Source organism: Phyllostomus hastatus, unplaced genomic scaffold (assembly GCF_019186645.2).
Source record: "Phyllostomus hastatus isolate PE091 unplaced genomic scaffold, TTU_PhHast_1.1 phas_contig_196, whole genome shotgun sequence".
NCBI classification, from domain to species: domain Eukaryota; kingdom Metazoa; phylum Chordata; class Mammalia; order Chiroptera; family Phyllostomidae; genus Phyllostomus; species Phyllostomus hastatus.
In genome coordinates this window covers 24,797,584-24,815,515 of record NW_025333709.1, presented here as the reverse complement: position 1 = coordinate 24,815,515, position 17,932 = coordinate 24,797,584, and the positions used below count along the sequence as shown (strand labels likewise).

Sequence of the window (17,932 nt, the reverse complement as noted above, 5' to 3'; positions counted from 1 at the left end):
GGGCCGTGCAGTGATGCAGCTGCCTTGGGGGACAGCCGAGCAGTTCCTCACATGGTCAGACACAGAGGTACCATTTGACCCAGAAGTTCTGCCCCTGGGCATGTACCCCAGTGCAATGAAAACATTCATGCACTCGGAAATGTGTATATGAATGTTTACAGCAGCATTAGCGTAATAATCAAAAAGTAGGTACAGACCAGATGTCCACCAGCTAGCAAATGGATGAGCAGAACGTGATACTGCTGTACAAAGGAGTTTTATTTGGCAAGGAAAAGGAATGAAGTACAGGCTCATGCTGCCACGAGGGGGGCCCTTGACAGCATCATGCTAAACGAAGGAAGCCAGCCACAAAGGACCATATCCTCTGTGCATCTGTTGTATGATGTGTCCAGAACAGGCAGCTCTCTAGGCAGAAATTAAGTCGGTGATTGCCCAGGGCTGCGGGGCTGGGAGGAATGGAGGGTGACTCTTAAACGGAACAGGGCTTCTTTTGGGACTGATGGAAATGTTCTAAAGTCGATTGTGGTGATGATTGCACAACCCAGTGAATATACTAAAAAACCATGAATTATACACTTGAAATGAATGGATAATATCTCAATAAAGTTGTTATCCCACTCACCCAAAAAACAGCTGTGGGAACACCCAGCGGAAGTGCCCCATTGAATAGCCCGCACAGCCTCTGTGAGGTGCCACCCACACGTGGCCTGGTTGAAGTGAGAAAGCAAAAGGGAGAGAGATTGGGGTGGTCTGCGGGTGCTGGCTTCGGCTGGGTCCCCTGTCCCAAGGCTCCGTGCTTGGGAAAACGTAGTGTGTGAGTGCCATTCACACACCCGGGGCTGGGGAAGCTCTGCAGAGAGGGAGAAAGGGGCACGTCATCCCATCAGACAGGCTGTCACCCGCTGCATCGCGAAGTCCTCGCAACCTTTCTGTTGAAATCGCTGGCGTTTTATTTTTGTAAGCAAACATGAGAAATGAAATGTCTTCTGGGGCTATAAAAAAAAGATCAGCCTGGATATAGCTATTACTGGGTGATTTGGGCCCCATCGGAGAGTGATAAATAGCTTTAGGACCTTTTCAATGATTCCTTCCATCCACTCAGGAATGGATACCCTGAACAATGCCATAGAAAGTCTAATGACCTCATCCAACAAGGAGGACTGGCCATCGGTGAACATGAACGTGGCCGATGCCACTGTGACTGTCATCAGTGAAAAGGTGAGGAGGGTCGTGGACACAGTTAGCCCGTCTGGGTCACAGTGTGGTTTTGGATGCAATAATTTTCCGGGAAATTTAGACAAGCAGCCAAGGCGTGACCTCTGGGGCGCTATGTTTGCTTAGGATTAAAATAGCCCACATTTACGCAGGAGAAGAAAGATGTAGCCCTTTGGGTCTGGAGCTCTGCATGCCTTTGCTCTCCTCTGGACTCGGGAGCTTCTGTTCTGGTGCTGCTGGTTCCTTCTTCCTCACGTGCCTAAGGGCTCGGGGGGGGGTGCTGGATGACAGTAGTGTGACTCGCCAGTGGTGTGGTTCTCTGGCCACTCACTCGCCGGGCCCCAGTATTGCCTGCGCCGTGTTTTCTGGGGTTGGGGCGCAGGAGATGCTTCTGTTATGGAAGGTCCTACAGTTTGTTTGATAGTAGCAGGGGCCACTGGTCATCTTCAGAGAGGCCAACGTTTGCCTCAACTCAAATTATCCCAGTTCCGTGGTTGAAGACACTGAGGCCCAGAGAGGTTAAGTAACTACCCAAGGTCACAGAGCTGGAAGTAGTGTGGCCAGGATTTGAATACAGGCAGTCTGGCTCCAGGCTCTTCACCGCTTCTGCCTCTGTGAAGCGCCTGGCGTGGAAAGGCCGCAAGTCCTTAGCCTGCTCTCCTGCCCACGAGCAGGTCGCCTCCAAGCCCAGGCCACCTTCTAAAGGAGAGTAAGATGCTCACCGACCCTGCCTGCCCTCCCAGCATGCTAGGCTGGGTTTTCCTCTGGCTGTCGAACATGCCACGCCCTCTCCTGCCTCGCTTTCTGCAGGTGCCACCGCAGTGCTGCGTGCCTCTGCACTACCCCGGTTTCAGCCCGAACACCACTTCTCCCGAGAAAACTGCCCAGCCTCTCAGACCAGCGTAGTTGGCCTGTTAACAGTCCCACAGCACCTGAGTGAATGCTTGATAGTCTAAGACATGAATGATCCAGAAGTTGACGTGCTGGATGTATTTACTAATCTAAAAATGGCCTATGGTTGTTACAAAGGACGCGGTGTTTATAAGGATTCAATCCAAATAGTTCTTCACACTGTGTCATATGAATACCATGTGAATACCATATGAATACCAGTTTGTAAAAAAAAAATGATTTGGCAACTTTTTGTTGTACAGGGTTTTAGATAGAAACACGATTCAGAGGGCCGTTCAGCCTGTGAAAAGAGCTGGACGGAGAGAGCCCGTGGCCCCTTTTCTCTGGGTGCTGTGGGGTTTCCAGTGGACTCACCCGGGCAAAGGGGCTTTTAGCCACTGGGTGTCCCATGTGGGCAGGACGTAAGAAGTATACGTGACTTTGTCCCACCCTCGGTGAACTTGCAGGCGTGGAGCGTAGCCGACGGGGGCGGCCCGCACACCACGGCTGCGTGTGGTTCAGAGCGAGACTAAGTGCCGTAATGAGACACCCACGGTGGTGAGGGCCTTTCCATTCACTTGTAGATACGTGCCTTTCTAGAAAAATACAAGCGCTTCCTAAATTCAGTCTGGCTATGTATATATTTTTTTAATCCTATCAGTGGCCACTTGAAGCTTGAATCTGTGGTTTAAGGTCTGAATGTGGTGCTGACGGCTGCCCGTCTCCCCAGAGAGGGAGGGCTGCTGAACTCTGTGTGTCTTGCAGAACGAAGAGGACATCCTAGTGGAGTGCCGTGTGCGGTTTCTGTCCTTCATGGGCGTCGGGAAGGACATCCACACCTTTGCCTTCATCATGGACACCGGGAACCAGCGCTTTGAGTGCCACGTCTTCTGGTGCGAGCCCAACGCCGGCAACGTGTCCGAGGCGGTGCAGGCCGCCTGCATGGTGAGTCGGCCGCCGCAGGGGCTCCTCCGACCCGCGCGCCCCTGCTGGTGCGCCACGTGCTGTGCATTAGAGCGGAGTCACGGATTTCATAGGAGAAAAGCCTGATCTTGAAAGTAGTGCTTTCCTCTCTAACACTCGTTCCTCGGGGCAGGACGAGTCCTGATACACAGTTTGCCATGCCAGCCAGTGAGGACACCTGCAGGAAGCAGGGCCAGACGGAGCCAGACCCCGCTGAGACCCCACAGTAACGTTGAATGGGACGATCTCTGAAACCACAAGTCTGAGGACGCTCAGTTTCTGATCCCTGATTGATTGATTGATTTCACGACGTGATCAGGAAATGTTGGTCCTGCGTGAGCTGGTGCTGCTGGGACCCAACTCAGTACTTCAGTGTCGTGTGGGGAAGGGGGTTTTCATTTCAGGTGGTTGATTTTTATGTGCATCGTTCTTACATATTTTATTTACTTTGTATCTACTCAGTCCTTACAACAGCCCTGTTAGGTAGCTGTTAGTTGTTTTAGTTATCAGAAAACAGAGGTTCAGAGGAAAGAGCAGGCCCCTGGACGCAGAGTTGGCGAGAGTGTACGTTCATTCCCACGTGCTCTGGGTGACGCCAGTGCTTTGGGCATCATGTGTGATTTCACACAACATGACTTTGTCACATTCACTCTGCAAATATCCTCTGAGCAGGGATGATTCTGGGCACTGAAAAAGTTCTAGTAAAAATGAGGGAATTAGGCAAACATAAGCATCCAACCTGATGCATGGTTTATTCCAGCAACAGCAGGTGGGGCAGGTGGAACCACGTGGAAGGATGCAGGTCCATATTATGGAGTGCCCGTGGTGGCACACCACGGTGTCTATCTCCTGCAAAGATTGTGAAGCAGGAAAGTGAATTGACCCTAGTAGGTTTTAAAAGTATACTCGAGAGCAAAAGAAAGTGGAAGATGGGTTGAAAGGGCAAGGCTAGGGTGGGGAGGTCAACTAGGAGGCCAGGGGACTGGTCCAGATGAGAGCCGCAGCGCATCTAACCCGGGGCAGTGGCGTGAGTACTGGAATCGGGAGCAGGTGGCCGGGAAGTCGGTGTGGAGAATTGCGTGGCTGGGGGATGGCGGGTGCCGGATTTGAAGTGCCTGTGCTTCATCCGATTCAGTCCACCGTTTATGGGCTGGACTCTGGAAGTTCAAGTAGGATTAAGAAAGGATCCTTGCATGATAGAGTTTGGGTACCTGGGGGAGTCATGTGAACAAAATTCTGGTAGTGTAGAAAGTGTTGTAACTGAAAGTGTAAAGCCGCACTGGGTGGAGAAGTGACTGGGAGGAGCGAGGGGTGGAGGCCCTGCGAGGGATCGCTCACAGAGTCCGATGGGAAAGGGGAAGGAGCTCGAGCACAGCATCCAGGGGTGTGCACATTTGCTTTGGGATGCGGGGGACTGGTGCGTTTTTTAGGCTGAGGGAGATGAACCACTAAAGCCGGATTGGAATGGAGTCTGTCTCTCTCTCTCTCTCTCTCTCTCTCTCTCTCACACACACACACACACACACACACGGTCGGGGGCAAGATCTTGGTGGTAGATTAGGAGTGGGGGTTGGAGGGCTTAGCCTGCTAATTGGGTTACAGCAGTGATTTCCAACCTTTTTCATCTCATGGCACAAATATACTAATTAATAAAATACATTTTTATTTAAAAGTACATATATATTTTATTTGTATTTTTAAATAAAATGTATCTTTTGCCTATCAGACAAAAAAAGTAGGTATGGTTTGGATTCACTTACATTTGGGAGGCTACTGCTGTGTTGACTGTTGCCATTTTTTTATTTGACAGTCTAAGGGGAAAGAGATCAGTGCCCCTGACTAAATAGTCAGGCAGTGCAGGTTTTAGAAAGTCTTGCGGCATGGCACTTGAAAATCGCTGGGTCAGAGGAACTTGGAGCCTGGGCAGAAGATGCCGTGATCCGAGAACAGGTGGAGCGGAGACAGGTTCTGTGGGTCACATACTGCACGTTGCTAGGTGAAGCGTGAGGGGACGGGAGGCGGATGGCAGGTGGCCAAGGTGGGGAACAAGAAAAGAGAGCTGGCTGACGTGTATCGTAAAAGACCCCTTTGAAAGGGAGCGAGGAGGAGGGGGGAGGGAAGGGGAGGCCTGGTGTGTGCACTGGTCGTCTGGCTTCCCTCGCACCGCCGTCCTTTGTCAGAGCGCGGTCGCCCTCGTCCTCGGGAGCCAGGGTTCTGCGTGCGAAGGAGCAGAGCGGGTGCGGAGGGAGCACGGTGAGCCTCCCGACCTGGGTGGGAGACTGAGATGGGACTCAGCGGCTGTGGGGGGAGGAGGACAGAGACTGGGAGAGTTCAGCCAAGCAGAAGTGGAGGATGACTATTTAGGTATTTCGTGAAATTGCAAATGATCGTTCATAACAGATGGCTGTAGTCATAAAATGAATGGCTTTCAGCCTTAATTATACATTTTAAATGCTGATGACAATTAAATTATTAGCTTTATCACTGGTTACAGTGCATTTTCTGATTCCCAGACCTATTCTGTATCTTAGAAGCAATATTTTACTCATTTGCTTACTATTTCAATGGTGTTAGGGCAGCTGCTGGAGTGGCTTAAGCTATCCTGTAAGAGGCGTGTTGATAAAGATGAAACCTTTCTCAACGCTCTGAAGCCAGCGATTCTCACACAGAGGCTTTCCTCTCCATTCACGTCTCGATTCACGTGTGCGGCTCTCTGTCTCAGCCACCTCTGCTCCCTGGCTGGGTGGCCCAGCTGGTTGGAACGCCATCTGTCCGCACAGAAGGAGGTGGCGGGTTCCATGCACAGTGCGGGCACACGCAGGCGGCCACTGAGCTGTGTTTCTCCCACACTGGCCTTTCTCTCTCTCTCCCCCCTCCTCCCCTAAATCGATAAAATCGTATCCTCGGGTGAGGATTTTTAAAAAATAATAAAGTATCTATGCATAAACTTGTACCATCTCAGATGTCTGTGCTGGTAACACATTGTTTTGAGTCTACTGGTTAGGCATATTTTGCAGCTGTGTGGTAGAGGCCCAGCTGAAACATTTTTGGTGAAACTTAGAGTAAGACAGGGAGGGATTCTTAGTGAAATCCATCGGGCACGGTGTCAATTCACGCTGGGTGCACCTACTTAGCACTAGGAAGGCCCAGTCCAGTGTTGCTACGACTGCCCATGTGCATCTCCGAGCTTCAGAAGCGTGTGGTCTGGCATGTGATGCAGACCTAGTGAGATCCCTTCCACAGAGGCAGCACGTGAGAAGTCGTTTTTCGTGCGGTTGGGTGGGAGGGGCGAACCGTGTGGTGGCCTGCAGCCGTGACCGAACTTGTGACCAAGAGTCTTGCCGAAGACAGTGTGTGCTGCTCAGGGGGAACCTCGGCCTGTTTTATAACTAGGCTAAGGAACTTGTTAATATTTAAGTGGATTTTTTAAAAACCAGCCACGGAAATATTTTAAAGTGCTTAGATTAGAAAAAAAAATGATAAATTTTAAATTGTTTACCTAATTTTGAAAAATTATGTCCTTGCACTAATACAAAAGTGGATTGTGTTATATTTCTGAAGGATGGAAACTGTCTGTGGTGCCAATAGTAATGGATTTTTAAAAAATTAATCCATTAAGATTTAGACTTGTATATGAAATATGTCCTGAAATCCGTTCATTAGTCATTCTTTTTTCATTAAAACAGGAGATAGGGAAGGGAATGAGCATTTATGAATGCCTTCTGCATTGCCAGGCCTATTTTAGGCTTTCTACAAGTATTCCTTAATCATAAGGGAGGTCCCCCCTTCTTCAGCCATTCTACAATTGGAGAAACTGAGGCTCAGAGGTTTAGTAACTCAGAGCCGCTCGCGTGGCTCAGAAGCCTGGGGCAGAGCCTAGGCTCACACCATGTCCTTCTGCCACGCCGGCTCTCAGTGGCCGCACGCACTTACCCCGACCTTACGTTTTTCTCTGCAGAAAAATGTAATCTCTCTCTCAATGCTTTTTCTTTTTATTTTGGAGAATTACTTATCTTTGCTTTAATATAAAAGCAGGTGTACTGTGTTGTCATATTTCAGAAGGATAAGAAACTGTTGGTGTTACCAGTACTCATGGATTTTTAAGAACTGATCCATTACGATTTAGACTTGCTCTTTGACTACGAGGTGTGTGAACTGTAGCCTCTCAGTACAGAGAACGAGTAGAGGGTGGGGGTGACTGGGAGAAAAAGATGGCAAAAGCCAAAGCACCTTTATCAAGCCTCCTGATCTTTTAAGAAAACTTAAGACACTCCACTTTAAGAAAAAAAATACTAAAATCTTGGATTCGTGTTCGGGAGCTCAGTGGTTAACTTTTGGGAGTAAATGCACTGGCGGTTAATTAAAATCACATTGAACAGAAGGGGTGGTACGTCACTCACGGCCGTAAACCGTGTTCTGTTTCGTTTCAGTTGCGATACCAGAAGTGCTTGGTAGCCAGGCCGCCTTCGCAGAAAGTGCGGCCGCCTCCTCCACCAGCGGACTCAGTGACCAGAAGAGTCACAACCAATGTAAAACGCGGGGTCCTGTCCCTCATTGACACTTTGAAACAGAAACGCCCGGTCACAGAAACACCATAGCTGCAGATGGTAGAGGATTCTGTAACACTGACCCGAAGACCGAACAGCTACACTAAAGATGAAGAACTGATGCCTGGCCTTCCATTCGGCTGCTGATGCTTTGTCTTCAGAGAACTTATCCTTAACCAAACAGTGTTAGACAAGCATGTTCTCTCGTCTTGCCACCGTCATGTGATAGGAAAAGAAGCATGACTAATTTTTTTTGCTGTCAGTAAGTTACACCATGAGCAGTGGAAGGTCTTTCTCTTATTGTAAATATCGTGAACATTACTTAACTTCACACACACAGAGAAGAATGTGGCCACACCCCTCCCCATGAACTGATGCTGAGTCCCTGGAGTGAATGACGCCTGGATCAGTTCTGTTGTCCTCCCGACTGGATCTGTCACAACAACTTTAAGTCCCACAGCACTCTGCCCCGTTTTCCGCGTTGGAGTAGACACTGTGTACTAGAAACCATTGAAATGCTGTAAAAATAGGATGATGAGTTTTCGTGTTCGTTACTCATAATGTCGAACCTTTTGGTTGACAAAGTTGGCTGTTGGCATCAGTGTGGAGGCCAGCTGGTGGCTTTCTGTGACAAGCTCTTTGACACACAGACACCGTTCCGTGTCTACTCATGTCATGTCAAACAGCTGTTTGTGGGGTATTGGAAAAAAGTGAAACTCAAAATTGAAAACAAACCAAATTTCAGAAATTAAAATCAAGCAAAAATAGCCTTTCTTTTCAGATGGTTTTCAAACTGATTAAGAGGTTAACAAAGTCATAATGCATTTTGGATGGGACATACTCAAACTTCTGCCTTATTATTGTACAATGCAGCTAGAGAATTAAAGTTCATTAGGGCCATTCTCTACATAAACCACATTAAAATGAAATATTCCTCGGAAGCCTTTTTTCCTTAGTTCAGCAATTAGCCAATATGCAATTTGCATTTGAAGAAATGTCACCTGTAGTTTAGGTCATCACCGTGATGTTTTGTTGGTCCACTTCCTAAGTACACATTCTGCTAGGATTCTGCATCTAGCTCAGTCTTACCCTAATGCTGTTTGTCCAGAAAGCTGTCTGTCCATCATGTATTTTCCATGGCAACAAATTACATTAAATTGAACCTGCTTGAATTTATGTATTTACTTTTAGAATTTGTTGGACTCCACTAGATATATTTTTAAATTTATATTTTTTTCCATTATATTTTCAAGATTAAAAAATTTCATATCAGAGCAAAATGTACATAAGAGCAATGTACTGCTTAGTAAGTTTCCCAAAACTGGAGCTTTCCTGCTCCTCCGTCTAGATATGAAACTTAGCTCCAAGGTTCAGATTTAGACCCTTGTTAACATTGTTTTCCAAGAGATTTGCTGAAGAGATCCATCTAAACTTCAGTCGTGTTTACTTTTAATGTCAAAATCAACACTTCACAATATCCAGTGATAAAAGTAACTGCTTTATGTTTATCCTCTGCTGTGTGCCTGTCAAATGGTTTTCACATTCTCACCACACTTGAGCCTTATAAGGGAGAGAAGGCACCAAACACATTGGAGAAATACAAACACGAAGCTCCCAGAGGCTCAGTCGCCTAGACTCAGGTCTCGAAAAAGTCAGGGTCCATGCTTCCTAACTCCCAGTTTTCAGTTACACCGTCTCCACGCCAGCCAGGATGTCTTTCCACAGTTCCTTGGGGCACACCCAGTTACTGTCCAGAAGTCTCAGAATTCCCTGTGCAGGCAGGGGCATACGCGGTGGTATGAGTCATACACCCCTGCTTCCTCTCAGCCCAGGACTGTTCTGCAGCATGTGTCAGACAGGTCGCCGAGGACAGTGCACCTGCAGTACACGGCCTGCTCAACCCGGGAGATCCTCCAGAGGTGATGTGCCACGTGGCAGAGGCCTTCCCGCCCTGTTCCCTCTCGGAGTCCTGGAATGTTGCTAGCACCTTAGTGTTAGGGCAGACAAGATGCCACTCTACATATAAATTACACTTCTCGCCAGCCTGTACACTTCTGTCTGAAGTAACCAGTACCATCTTAAGGAGTTACTGCATTAAGAAAGTCCTCCCCGTGCCCTTTGAAAGCTGTTTGAAATTCAGAGATGATCATCTTCCACCTTGATCCCCACACTGAAACATTTTAGTATGATAAACTTCAAAGTCCTGACAACTGATACGCTTTTATCTTGGAAATCTCTACCGGAGCCCCCTGTTCCTTTTAAGGCATATGTTTGTTCGTTTTCAGGGTCAAGAATACTGAGCTAGCTTTAAGTAGCAAACTGACTTATATATGCAATTATAGGATACATTAAGATGAATGACAGCCTCTACATATTGAAAACTTTACCGCAGATACTTTGTTTTGAAGATAGCTTTGCATACTAAATGCGATTTTGTAAAATCATTATGTTAAACAGTATGTTCAGACACTTTCTGCCATGGCCAAAAAGTATGTATGGAAGCGCGCGTGTACTCCTCCGTGAAAGGGTGCCGGCGTGGTACCTGACATTGTAGCGACACTTCGGTTATCTATGCATTCTTCCTATCTGTGATTCGGTAGACAGGCAGCCATGGTCACGATGCCTCGTGTGTCTTATCATTTTTTTAATTAACTTGTTAAATACAGCTTAAAATATTTTTATTTATTCTATTTTTACTGAAATATACTGCATTATTGTGTTAATGTATTATCTTTACTGGATATTCTCTCAGTGAACTATATACATTGCCTAAAAGGTGGTTTTGTAATGATTTGTAGTCACATTTTTATTGGAATATGTAGAAGAAAAGGCAAAATGCTTAAAGTTCCTTTTATTTTTTAAAAGCAGCCAGATAGACACAGACTCGCCACCTCATGTACGTGCTCCTTGGCAGCATCCAGGGGAATGGCCAACACGCCTACGGCTCCTGTTTTTACTTTGCGAACTAAAGCACTGCTTGGTGCTTCGTTTTTATATCTGTCCCAACGTGTGCGATCTCATCTGAAAGACAGACACGTGTCCACCTGCCCTGTGTGTCTGCCCATCGCTAACTAGAACCATTGTTTTTTGTTTGTGTCTTCCTGCATGAAGGGACATTAGACTCATTTCCATTAAAATAAGTTCTTGCTGGTAACCTGTTGGCACTGCTACTTTTTTAAAAATCCCACTCTATGATTTTATGATGGTCACTGGTAAAATTATTCTACAGAACGTCATTTAGTAAAAGCCCTAAGTCTTTCCTCCTTTTCTTGTGTGACGCTCGTTTTCATAAGCATTGCAACACAGACTCAGGAGTTCATAAGCAACTCGAAGAGCATTTCCCTCATATTCGCACAATTTAACTAGTAAAACTCTTCACACTCTGGTTTGTCAGGCTCCCCGAACACACAGCTAACAGGTGTGCTATGGAACCAGTAAAATGAAGTGTATCTGAGCTCCAGGGAGAAAGATACTGCTCACGCTTTATCCGTGAGAGTGCTCTCTGCCCGCCGGAGCAGCTCATCCTGAAGGAACATCTGGTTTTGCTTTCTGCCCATTTAGTTGTCGACCACTTCCACACATTTAAATGTAATATGTTGCGAGAATAAAATTAGCTGCATAAAGTGTTTGACTCATTTATCTGACATCTCAAGTCATATGTAAATATATATATGCAGGAATAGAAACATAAGTTTAGTGTCTTCACTCTAGTCATTTTATTTTCAAATTATCCTTACCTCAAGAATCATTTCAGTGATGCAAGATTCACCTTTGATTAGTTACTGCATATTTCCACCTGATAAGAACTAGAAAGAACCTGACATCAAAGTGAAGAATGGAGTTCTACAGGCACTATATCCCTACTCAAAGGGACCTGGGGAAACAAACCAGTTGAATGTGGTTTAGTTGAAGTGTTAGATATGTGGAAGATGATAGGTAGAAATTAAAGTATGTACCAATTCTTTGCTCACCTTGCATTTTCCCTCATAGTTTATCTCTTGTCCTCTATCAAAGGCAGTTACTCTCAAGGAACAAAATTGCATTTTTGTTTCAGGTAAATTTAGATAAAAATCTGAATTTGCTATTGGAGTATCTAAATACCAGTAATTATTATTTTAGATTTTTGCAACACCTTTCTCCAGGAAGCTCAAGAAAGCTTCCAATGCTTCCAAAGCTTCCAATGCTTCCAAGCTTGTCAATGTATCCAGTAATTCTCCTTCACTAGAATTCTCCAATATTGCTTTCAGTACTCTTCTCTTTTGACTCTACCGAAGTATCTAAATAATTGACCGTGTGCTTCTTAGAAGATTCTCAAAGAAAACTGCAGGCTTAACTAATGAATAGTTTAATTCAGAATCTCCATATACTTCTAAAGAGACAAATCATTTAGTGGCATGCATGCCAGGAGGTTCTGAATACAGACGGCTAAAGTGACGTCATGCGGATCCCACGCTGCTATAGAGATCAGACAAGTATCCTGAACTATTTCTTAACGGCGAGAGTTTTCTTCTTATAACTTACCATGAAAATCTCACACCTGCTACTCTGGGACAATGGAGTCCCTTTCAGCCTGGAGCAAGGGGACGAGGGTAGGGAAGGGATAAAAGGTCCCTGGGACAGCGTACCAGCTCTTCACTAAACAAGGTTCAGTTCAGCCACGTGGGCCTCCCGGAGGCATGGAACACTCGTAGCCAGACAGAGTGTGGGAGTAAGAGGGTGAAACACTATAGTTTTTAGAGCATAAAACAGTTTTTCATTTTCAAAATTAGTAAAATAACCTGAGCATTGAAAATATTTCTGTACATTTTAAGAATCATAATTAACGTGAGAATTTTTTTGCTATTTAAAATATGTCTGGTTCAAGTATAAAAAGTTTTGTTTCCTTTCTTCACTGACATGCACCATTTTTATCTTCACTTCAAGTGAGAAACAAAGAATAGAACATTAGAGCTGAAACAGACCTAAACATCCCTGTGGAAGGAGGTAATATTCTACCAAAATCATGGCACCTCAACTGAACATGTAGAAATTTACATAACACTGTTCAACACAACTGGATTCTGAAAACAGAACTTTAAATTCAAACTTTATGAATGTGTCTCCGAACAATAGGGTTTATAGTTGTAACTTACTCGATTTAATGTCAGTCAAGCAATTTCTTTTGCCATGATGTAGGAAAGTCAATAGACCCAGAAATGATAATCATACCAAATCTTGGTAGACAAATGATACATTCAAGATAGATTTTTAATAAAATTAACATAGTGCTATATTTTAATTGTGCATCAGAAATGAATTACCAAAATTTGATTACTGTGAGCCATTTGGAATGACATGTAGATTTCAATATTTGACCTGATCTTTGAATAGAATCAAATTTTTATGGGTTTCTTCGATGATAGGTGTCAGTTGTATTGAATAGTTTGCCTCTTACTCAGAATTATTACCGTTTAGATAGAAATTTGCTTACAGTCACTTTTTTTTATAATAGCATTGGGCATAAATAGAAGGGAGAGCTGACTATGTTCAATCTGCTCCGGGTCCTGGAAGCTCTTCCGTTGGAAGCAGTTTCCACTCTGTGAATGGACATGTGAACTACCACACCTGGGACTCTGGAGCTTCCTGTTCTTCCTACTCATACTCAACCTCAATCACATTACAAAACTCATAGCATCCCTTGCTTAAAGAATATTTTTATATTAAGAAACACATGAACCTTGATATTGACTGAAAATGTTCAAAAGTGGTGGCCTAAATCCACATTGAAAGTTAACAAGAGTGAGACTAGTTTTAACAGCTGAAACTGAGTGTACAGGTGAGCATTCTAGAACAGATCAGCACTGAGCTGTTGAAATCTGAATTTTGCTTTACTTAACCACCTACATTACTGTTTCTCATTTGTCTTAATTCTCTTAAAGGTATTAAGTGACTGAAAGGATCAGTATTTTGTGTAGGAATGTCTAACCTTCAAAGAAATATCAGACTTTGAAAAAAATCAACTGCTCCTGACCCCTGTTTAAAAAAAAAAAAACAAACACATACCCAAGACCGTCAAAGCCATGGTCGACGTCTGAGTAGGGAGGAAGGTGAGTTTTTAGGTTTTTCCCCTTTTCTGGTTAGCGATGTGGCGGGAAGGTAACCAGACATAACAGGCTTGGGTCCAGCCCAGCGATAGTAAAATCGTGGAGCTAGTGCCTGAGGTCTGATCCCTTGAGGGACTGCATATGGAAACGACACTGGAGGCAAAACAATCTCCACAGGTTTCAGCACAACCATCCTGTCTTCTGGGCGAGGTCTCACGAAGTTGGAGCGCCGTTCATAGGATCTGGAGGGAGGCGCGTTCTTCGCGAAGGCGGGCGCTAAGGGGCTGGTGGCAGGCTTGGGTTTTCTGACCTGTGAGGAAGAACCCACTTGAGTTGTACTTTTCTGTGCGAGAGGTGTTTTCGTTGTCGATGTCTCTGACCGATTAATATTTGCATTAGCTTCTCGATTCAGGAACGCAGCAATTTTCAATTGAATGCTGTTAGTATTAGTAGCGGAAGCTTTTGGCAATGTTGTTTTTGACTTTTTCTTCTTCTCCCGTTTTGAAGGTTTACCCAACTCAATCCCGTCCAGTAGACCCTTTGCTGCAGCGCGGGCCAAAACGTCTTTCACAGACACTGTCTCAGATGGGTCCCGCTACAATAAAGAAGCAATTGCTAAATGTGGGCGTTAACTTAATGTGTATGTTACAAATATTTATCAGTATTCCAGAAGAAGCAAAAGAGTATATTATTCCAAAAAAAAAAAATTTTAGGCCTTAGTCCTAATATATCCCATAAGCCTTGGCAAATGACTTTTTTGTACTTAAACTTCCCGATTTATGAACCTGACAGGAGGAAAGGAGAGAATTACAGAGCTCATTTCTTGTATGTGATATATATAAGAACAACTAGACATGACGACGTGCTTGGAGAAGTGGGGATCAGGCAAACGAAGAACACTCAGTAGAAGTATAAAGATAAAAACAGGAATTTCTCTCTCTCTTTTTTAGGGGGCCACACAGTAATAATTCTTATTCCTGACTTTAGCTATTTATAAAACAAGCACACTACTACAAAATGCCTATGAAGTTCCTGAGAATTTGTTGTTTCTTAATTACAAGATATGACATGCATTGGGATTTTTCTCCTTACCTCCCTTGTTAGAACAGAAAGGAAACAACCATTGGTGATTTCAGACGGTTCCATTCTGAAAAACTTGTCAGCTGACAACTGTATGTCCTTTAAGGAGCACAGCGGGAGGACAGGAGGGCTGAGCCTGCAGTAGACACGAGCGAACAGTTCACAGTCAGAGAGCTGACTTGCCAATGGCGGGAGACAGTAAATTGCAACAAATTTTCTTCTATTATGTTTTACCAGTCACATCAACACAAATTCCAAATTAGGGTAAAATCCTGAAGCTGTACAATACTATTGTAACTTAAAAACTCTAATGATTCATGTTAACTTGTCATTTATTCTACTTCCCAATTCTCCATTTTAAAAAACTATGCCAAAAGCCCTGGCTGGTGTAGCTCAGTGGATTGAGCACGGGCTGGGAACCAAAGTGTCCCAGGTTCGATTCCCAGCCAGGGTACATTCCTGGGTTGCAGGCCTTGACCCCCAGCAACTGCACATTGATGTTTCTCTCTCTCTCTCCCCCCGCCTCCCCCTTCCTTCCCTCCCTAAAAATAAATAAATAAAATCTTTAAAAAAAAAAACTATGCCAAGAGTACCAACCTTTCAGCAAATTTAAAACTCTTACCTAAGTCACCAATATGTTAACAAAAGGCTCCCATAACCAATATAGGTCACTGTGTGTAGTAATCACAGAAGTGCAATCCAAAGTGCCCTGTACCTCCGCATGTTGTCAAACTACAAAAGGTTTGACTGACTTCCTTCTTTTAGTTACTTTTTGCACAATTAGAACATACAAATTTGGCTTAGCATTTTTAACTACATTCTTCCCAGTAACTTTTTGAGTATTAATGGATGAATTATGTAGCATTCAGGAAAGTACATAATGAAGACTCTGTGTCAGAAATATAAAACTCTCGTCCTGGCTGGTGTGGTTCAGTGAATTGAGTGTCGACCTGCAAACTGAAGAGTCCCGGGTTGGATTCCTAGTCAGGGCACACGCCTAGGTTGCAGACCAGGTCAGGTCCCCAGTAGGGGGCGCACATCAAGTATTTCTGTGTGTCTGGGGCATAAAGTGAGTAAGGAGATGGAAAGGTCACTTCAAATGTGGGCAAACACACATGACCTCAAGTGACACGCCAAAGCATCTGGAAAATGGTGGAGATTTAATACGTGTTTATGCTGAACTGAGCTGAAATATAGTAACTGCTGCATAGGTTGTAAAGGCAAGAGAGTTAGTTGCTCCTCTCACCAACCTTGTAACCAACATTTGAATTTCTGAGGCCTATTCTTATATATTCTCTACACAAATAGAAATAATTTAAAATTTTTTACTTATATATTAGTAAAGAATACTCTGAAGATAATTGTTTCTTACCAATTTGGAATATAGCTCCACAATGTAAATATGAAAGCAGGGATTTGTCCGTTTTAATTCACCGATATATTCCTAGCACCTAGAAGGGTATCTAGTACATAGTAGGTATTCAATAAATATTTATTTGATAGACTATGATACATTTTCACTACACATATGCTCTTTTTAAAATATTTTATTTATTTATTTTATTTATTTATTTTTAGAGAGAGGGAATGGAGGGAGAAAGAGGGAGAGAAGCATCAACATGTGGTTGCTTCTCATGCACCCCCAACTGGGGACCTGGCCCACAACCCAGGCATGTGCCCTGACTGGGAATTGAACTGGCGATGCTTTGGTTCACAGGCTGGCACTCAATCCACTGAGCCATGCCAGCCAGGGCCATATATGCTTTCTTTTAATGGTAGTAATAATCCATAATTAAGATTGGTCAAGTTATCTTACAGAACCTGCCCCTACATAACAAAATGATTTCCACACCACAGTTTATAGCCCATTTCTTTAAATAGGAAAAGAAGTTCATACCCAGAGTCTCACACCTGACTTCAATGATGACATTTGGTAATTTTTTGAGTTGATAATATTAGGACATTGCATAATTTAATTTAAATGAGACGTCTTGAATAGACAGGTTCATAGAGACAGAAAGTAGATTAGTGGTTGACAAGAGCTAGGGGAACAGGGAAATGGGAAGTGACTCTTTATTGGGTACTAAGTTTCTGTTTGGTGGGGTGATGAAAATGTTCTGGAATTAGTGCTGATGGCTGCACAACTTTCTGAATACTCTAAAAAGCCCTGAATTGTACACTTTGATGAATTATAGTTTGTGGATTGCATTTCAATTTTTTAAAGTTATTAAAACAGCACAGAGACAGACAACAGCATGGTGATTACCAGAGGGAAAGGGGAGGTTGGGAGCAGGCAGGAGAGGGTACAGGGGGATGAATGGTGTTGGACGGCGACTTGACTTGGGGTGGTGAACACACAATACAGTGTACGGATGAGGTATTAGGGGGTTGTATAATTTTATTAACCAAGGTTATCCAAATAAATTCAATAAAATATTAAATTAGGAAGAGTTCCATATATTTAGTGTATATATTATCTGTAACAATATGTAAAGGCACACCTCGTTTTATTGTGCCCCACAGATGTTGCATTATCTACAAATTGAAAGCAACACCCTTCACCAGTGAAAAGATTTCGACTCGCTTTATTGCGGTGCTCTGGAACCGAATCCGCAGTATCTCTGAGGTATGCCTGCACACACACCCATGGGGCTGGCATTCGACTGGTCCACACTGGCACGGCTGTACCAGCAATAAAAATATCGTTACTCTGGTGCCCTCTAGTGGCCCCTGCTCTCCTCGTGCCCCCTCCAGACCTTCACAGAAGAGAAAGGAGCAAAGGGTTACACCTGCTCATAAAGGGACCGTCAGGACCCTGTTCCAGCTGCTGGACATTTTGGGATTTGGAGGTGGAGAGATATAGGAAGAAGATTATTAACCTCATTATGCAGCTTTGGGTTGTTTTATTAGATACACAAATATAGGTAGGGGTTTTGGCAATTTAGGAAAATAAAATTTGAGAAGAAAACCATTTAAAATTATAATTAAAACATTGTTATATTATTATAGAAATAGCCAAACATCAACCGAGTGGGATAGAATTACAGACTCACATAACTATAATACAGATGGGATTATAACATATAATAACAGTGACATTTTAAATCAGTGGAGGGAAGGAGTGAAGGGTTGGTGGGGGAGGGGGAATAAAGC

The 17,932-nt window shown here is 44.1% G+C and overlaps 2 protein-coding genes across 18 annotated transcripts in view; one reads left to right on the top strand and one right to left on the bottom strand.

The window, feature by feature from the left end:
• APBB2 (amyloid beta precursor protein binding family B member 2) overlaps nt 1-11,225 on the top strand; it is a 323,568-nt gene extending 312,343 nt beyond the window's left edge. For all 14 annotated transcript variants that reach the window (XM_045834008.1, XM_045834009.1, XM_045834006.1 and 11 more), the window contains 3 exons: nt 1,103-1,218; nt 2,872-3,051; nt 7,500-11,225. In XM_045834008.1, coding sequence (XP_045689964.1) covers nt 1,103-1,218; nt 2,872-3,051; nt 7,500-7,667 — 464 coding nt within the window. In that variant the 3' untranslated portion in view covers nt 7,668-11,225. The remainder of the gene's footprint in view (nt 1-1,102; nt 1,219-2,871; nt 3,052-7,499) is intronic.
• Nucleotides 3,868-17,932, bottom strand: part of NSUN7 (NOP2/Sun RNA methyltransferase family member 7) — a 42,497-nt gene continuing 28,432 nt past the window's right edge. For 3 of the 4 annotated variants that reach the window (XM_045834017.1, XM_045834020.1, XM_045834018.1), the window contains exons 11-12: nt 14,792-14,915; nt 12,431-14,294 (exon numbers count right to left, since the gene is read on the bottom strand). In XM_045834017.1, coding sequence (XP_045689973.1) covers nt 13,668-14,294; nt 14,792-14,915 — 751 coding nt within the window. In that variant the 3' untranslated portion in view covers nt 12,431-13,667. Of the gene's footprint in view, nt 3,919-12,430; nt 14,295-14,791; nt 14,916-17,932 lie in introns of those variants that run through there. The other variant, XM_045834019.1, reaches the window with a different exon arrangement.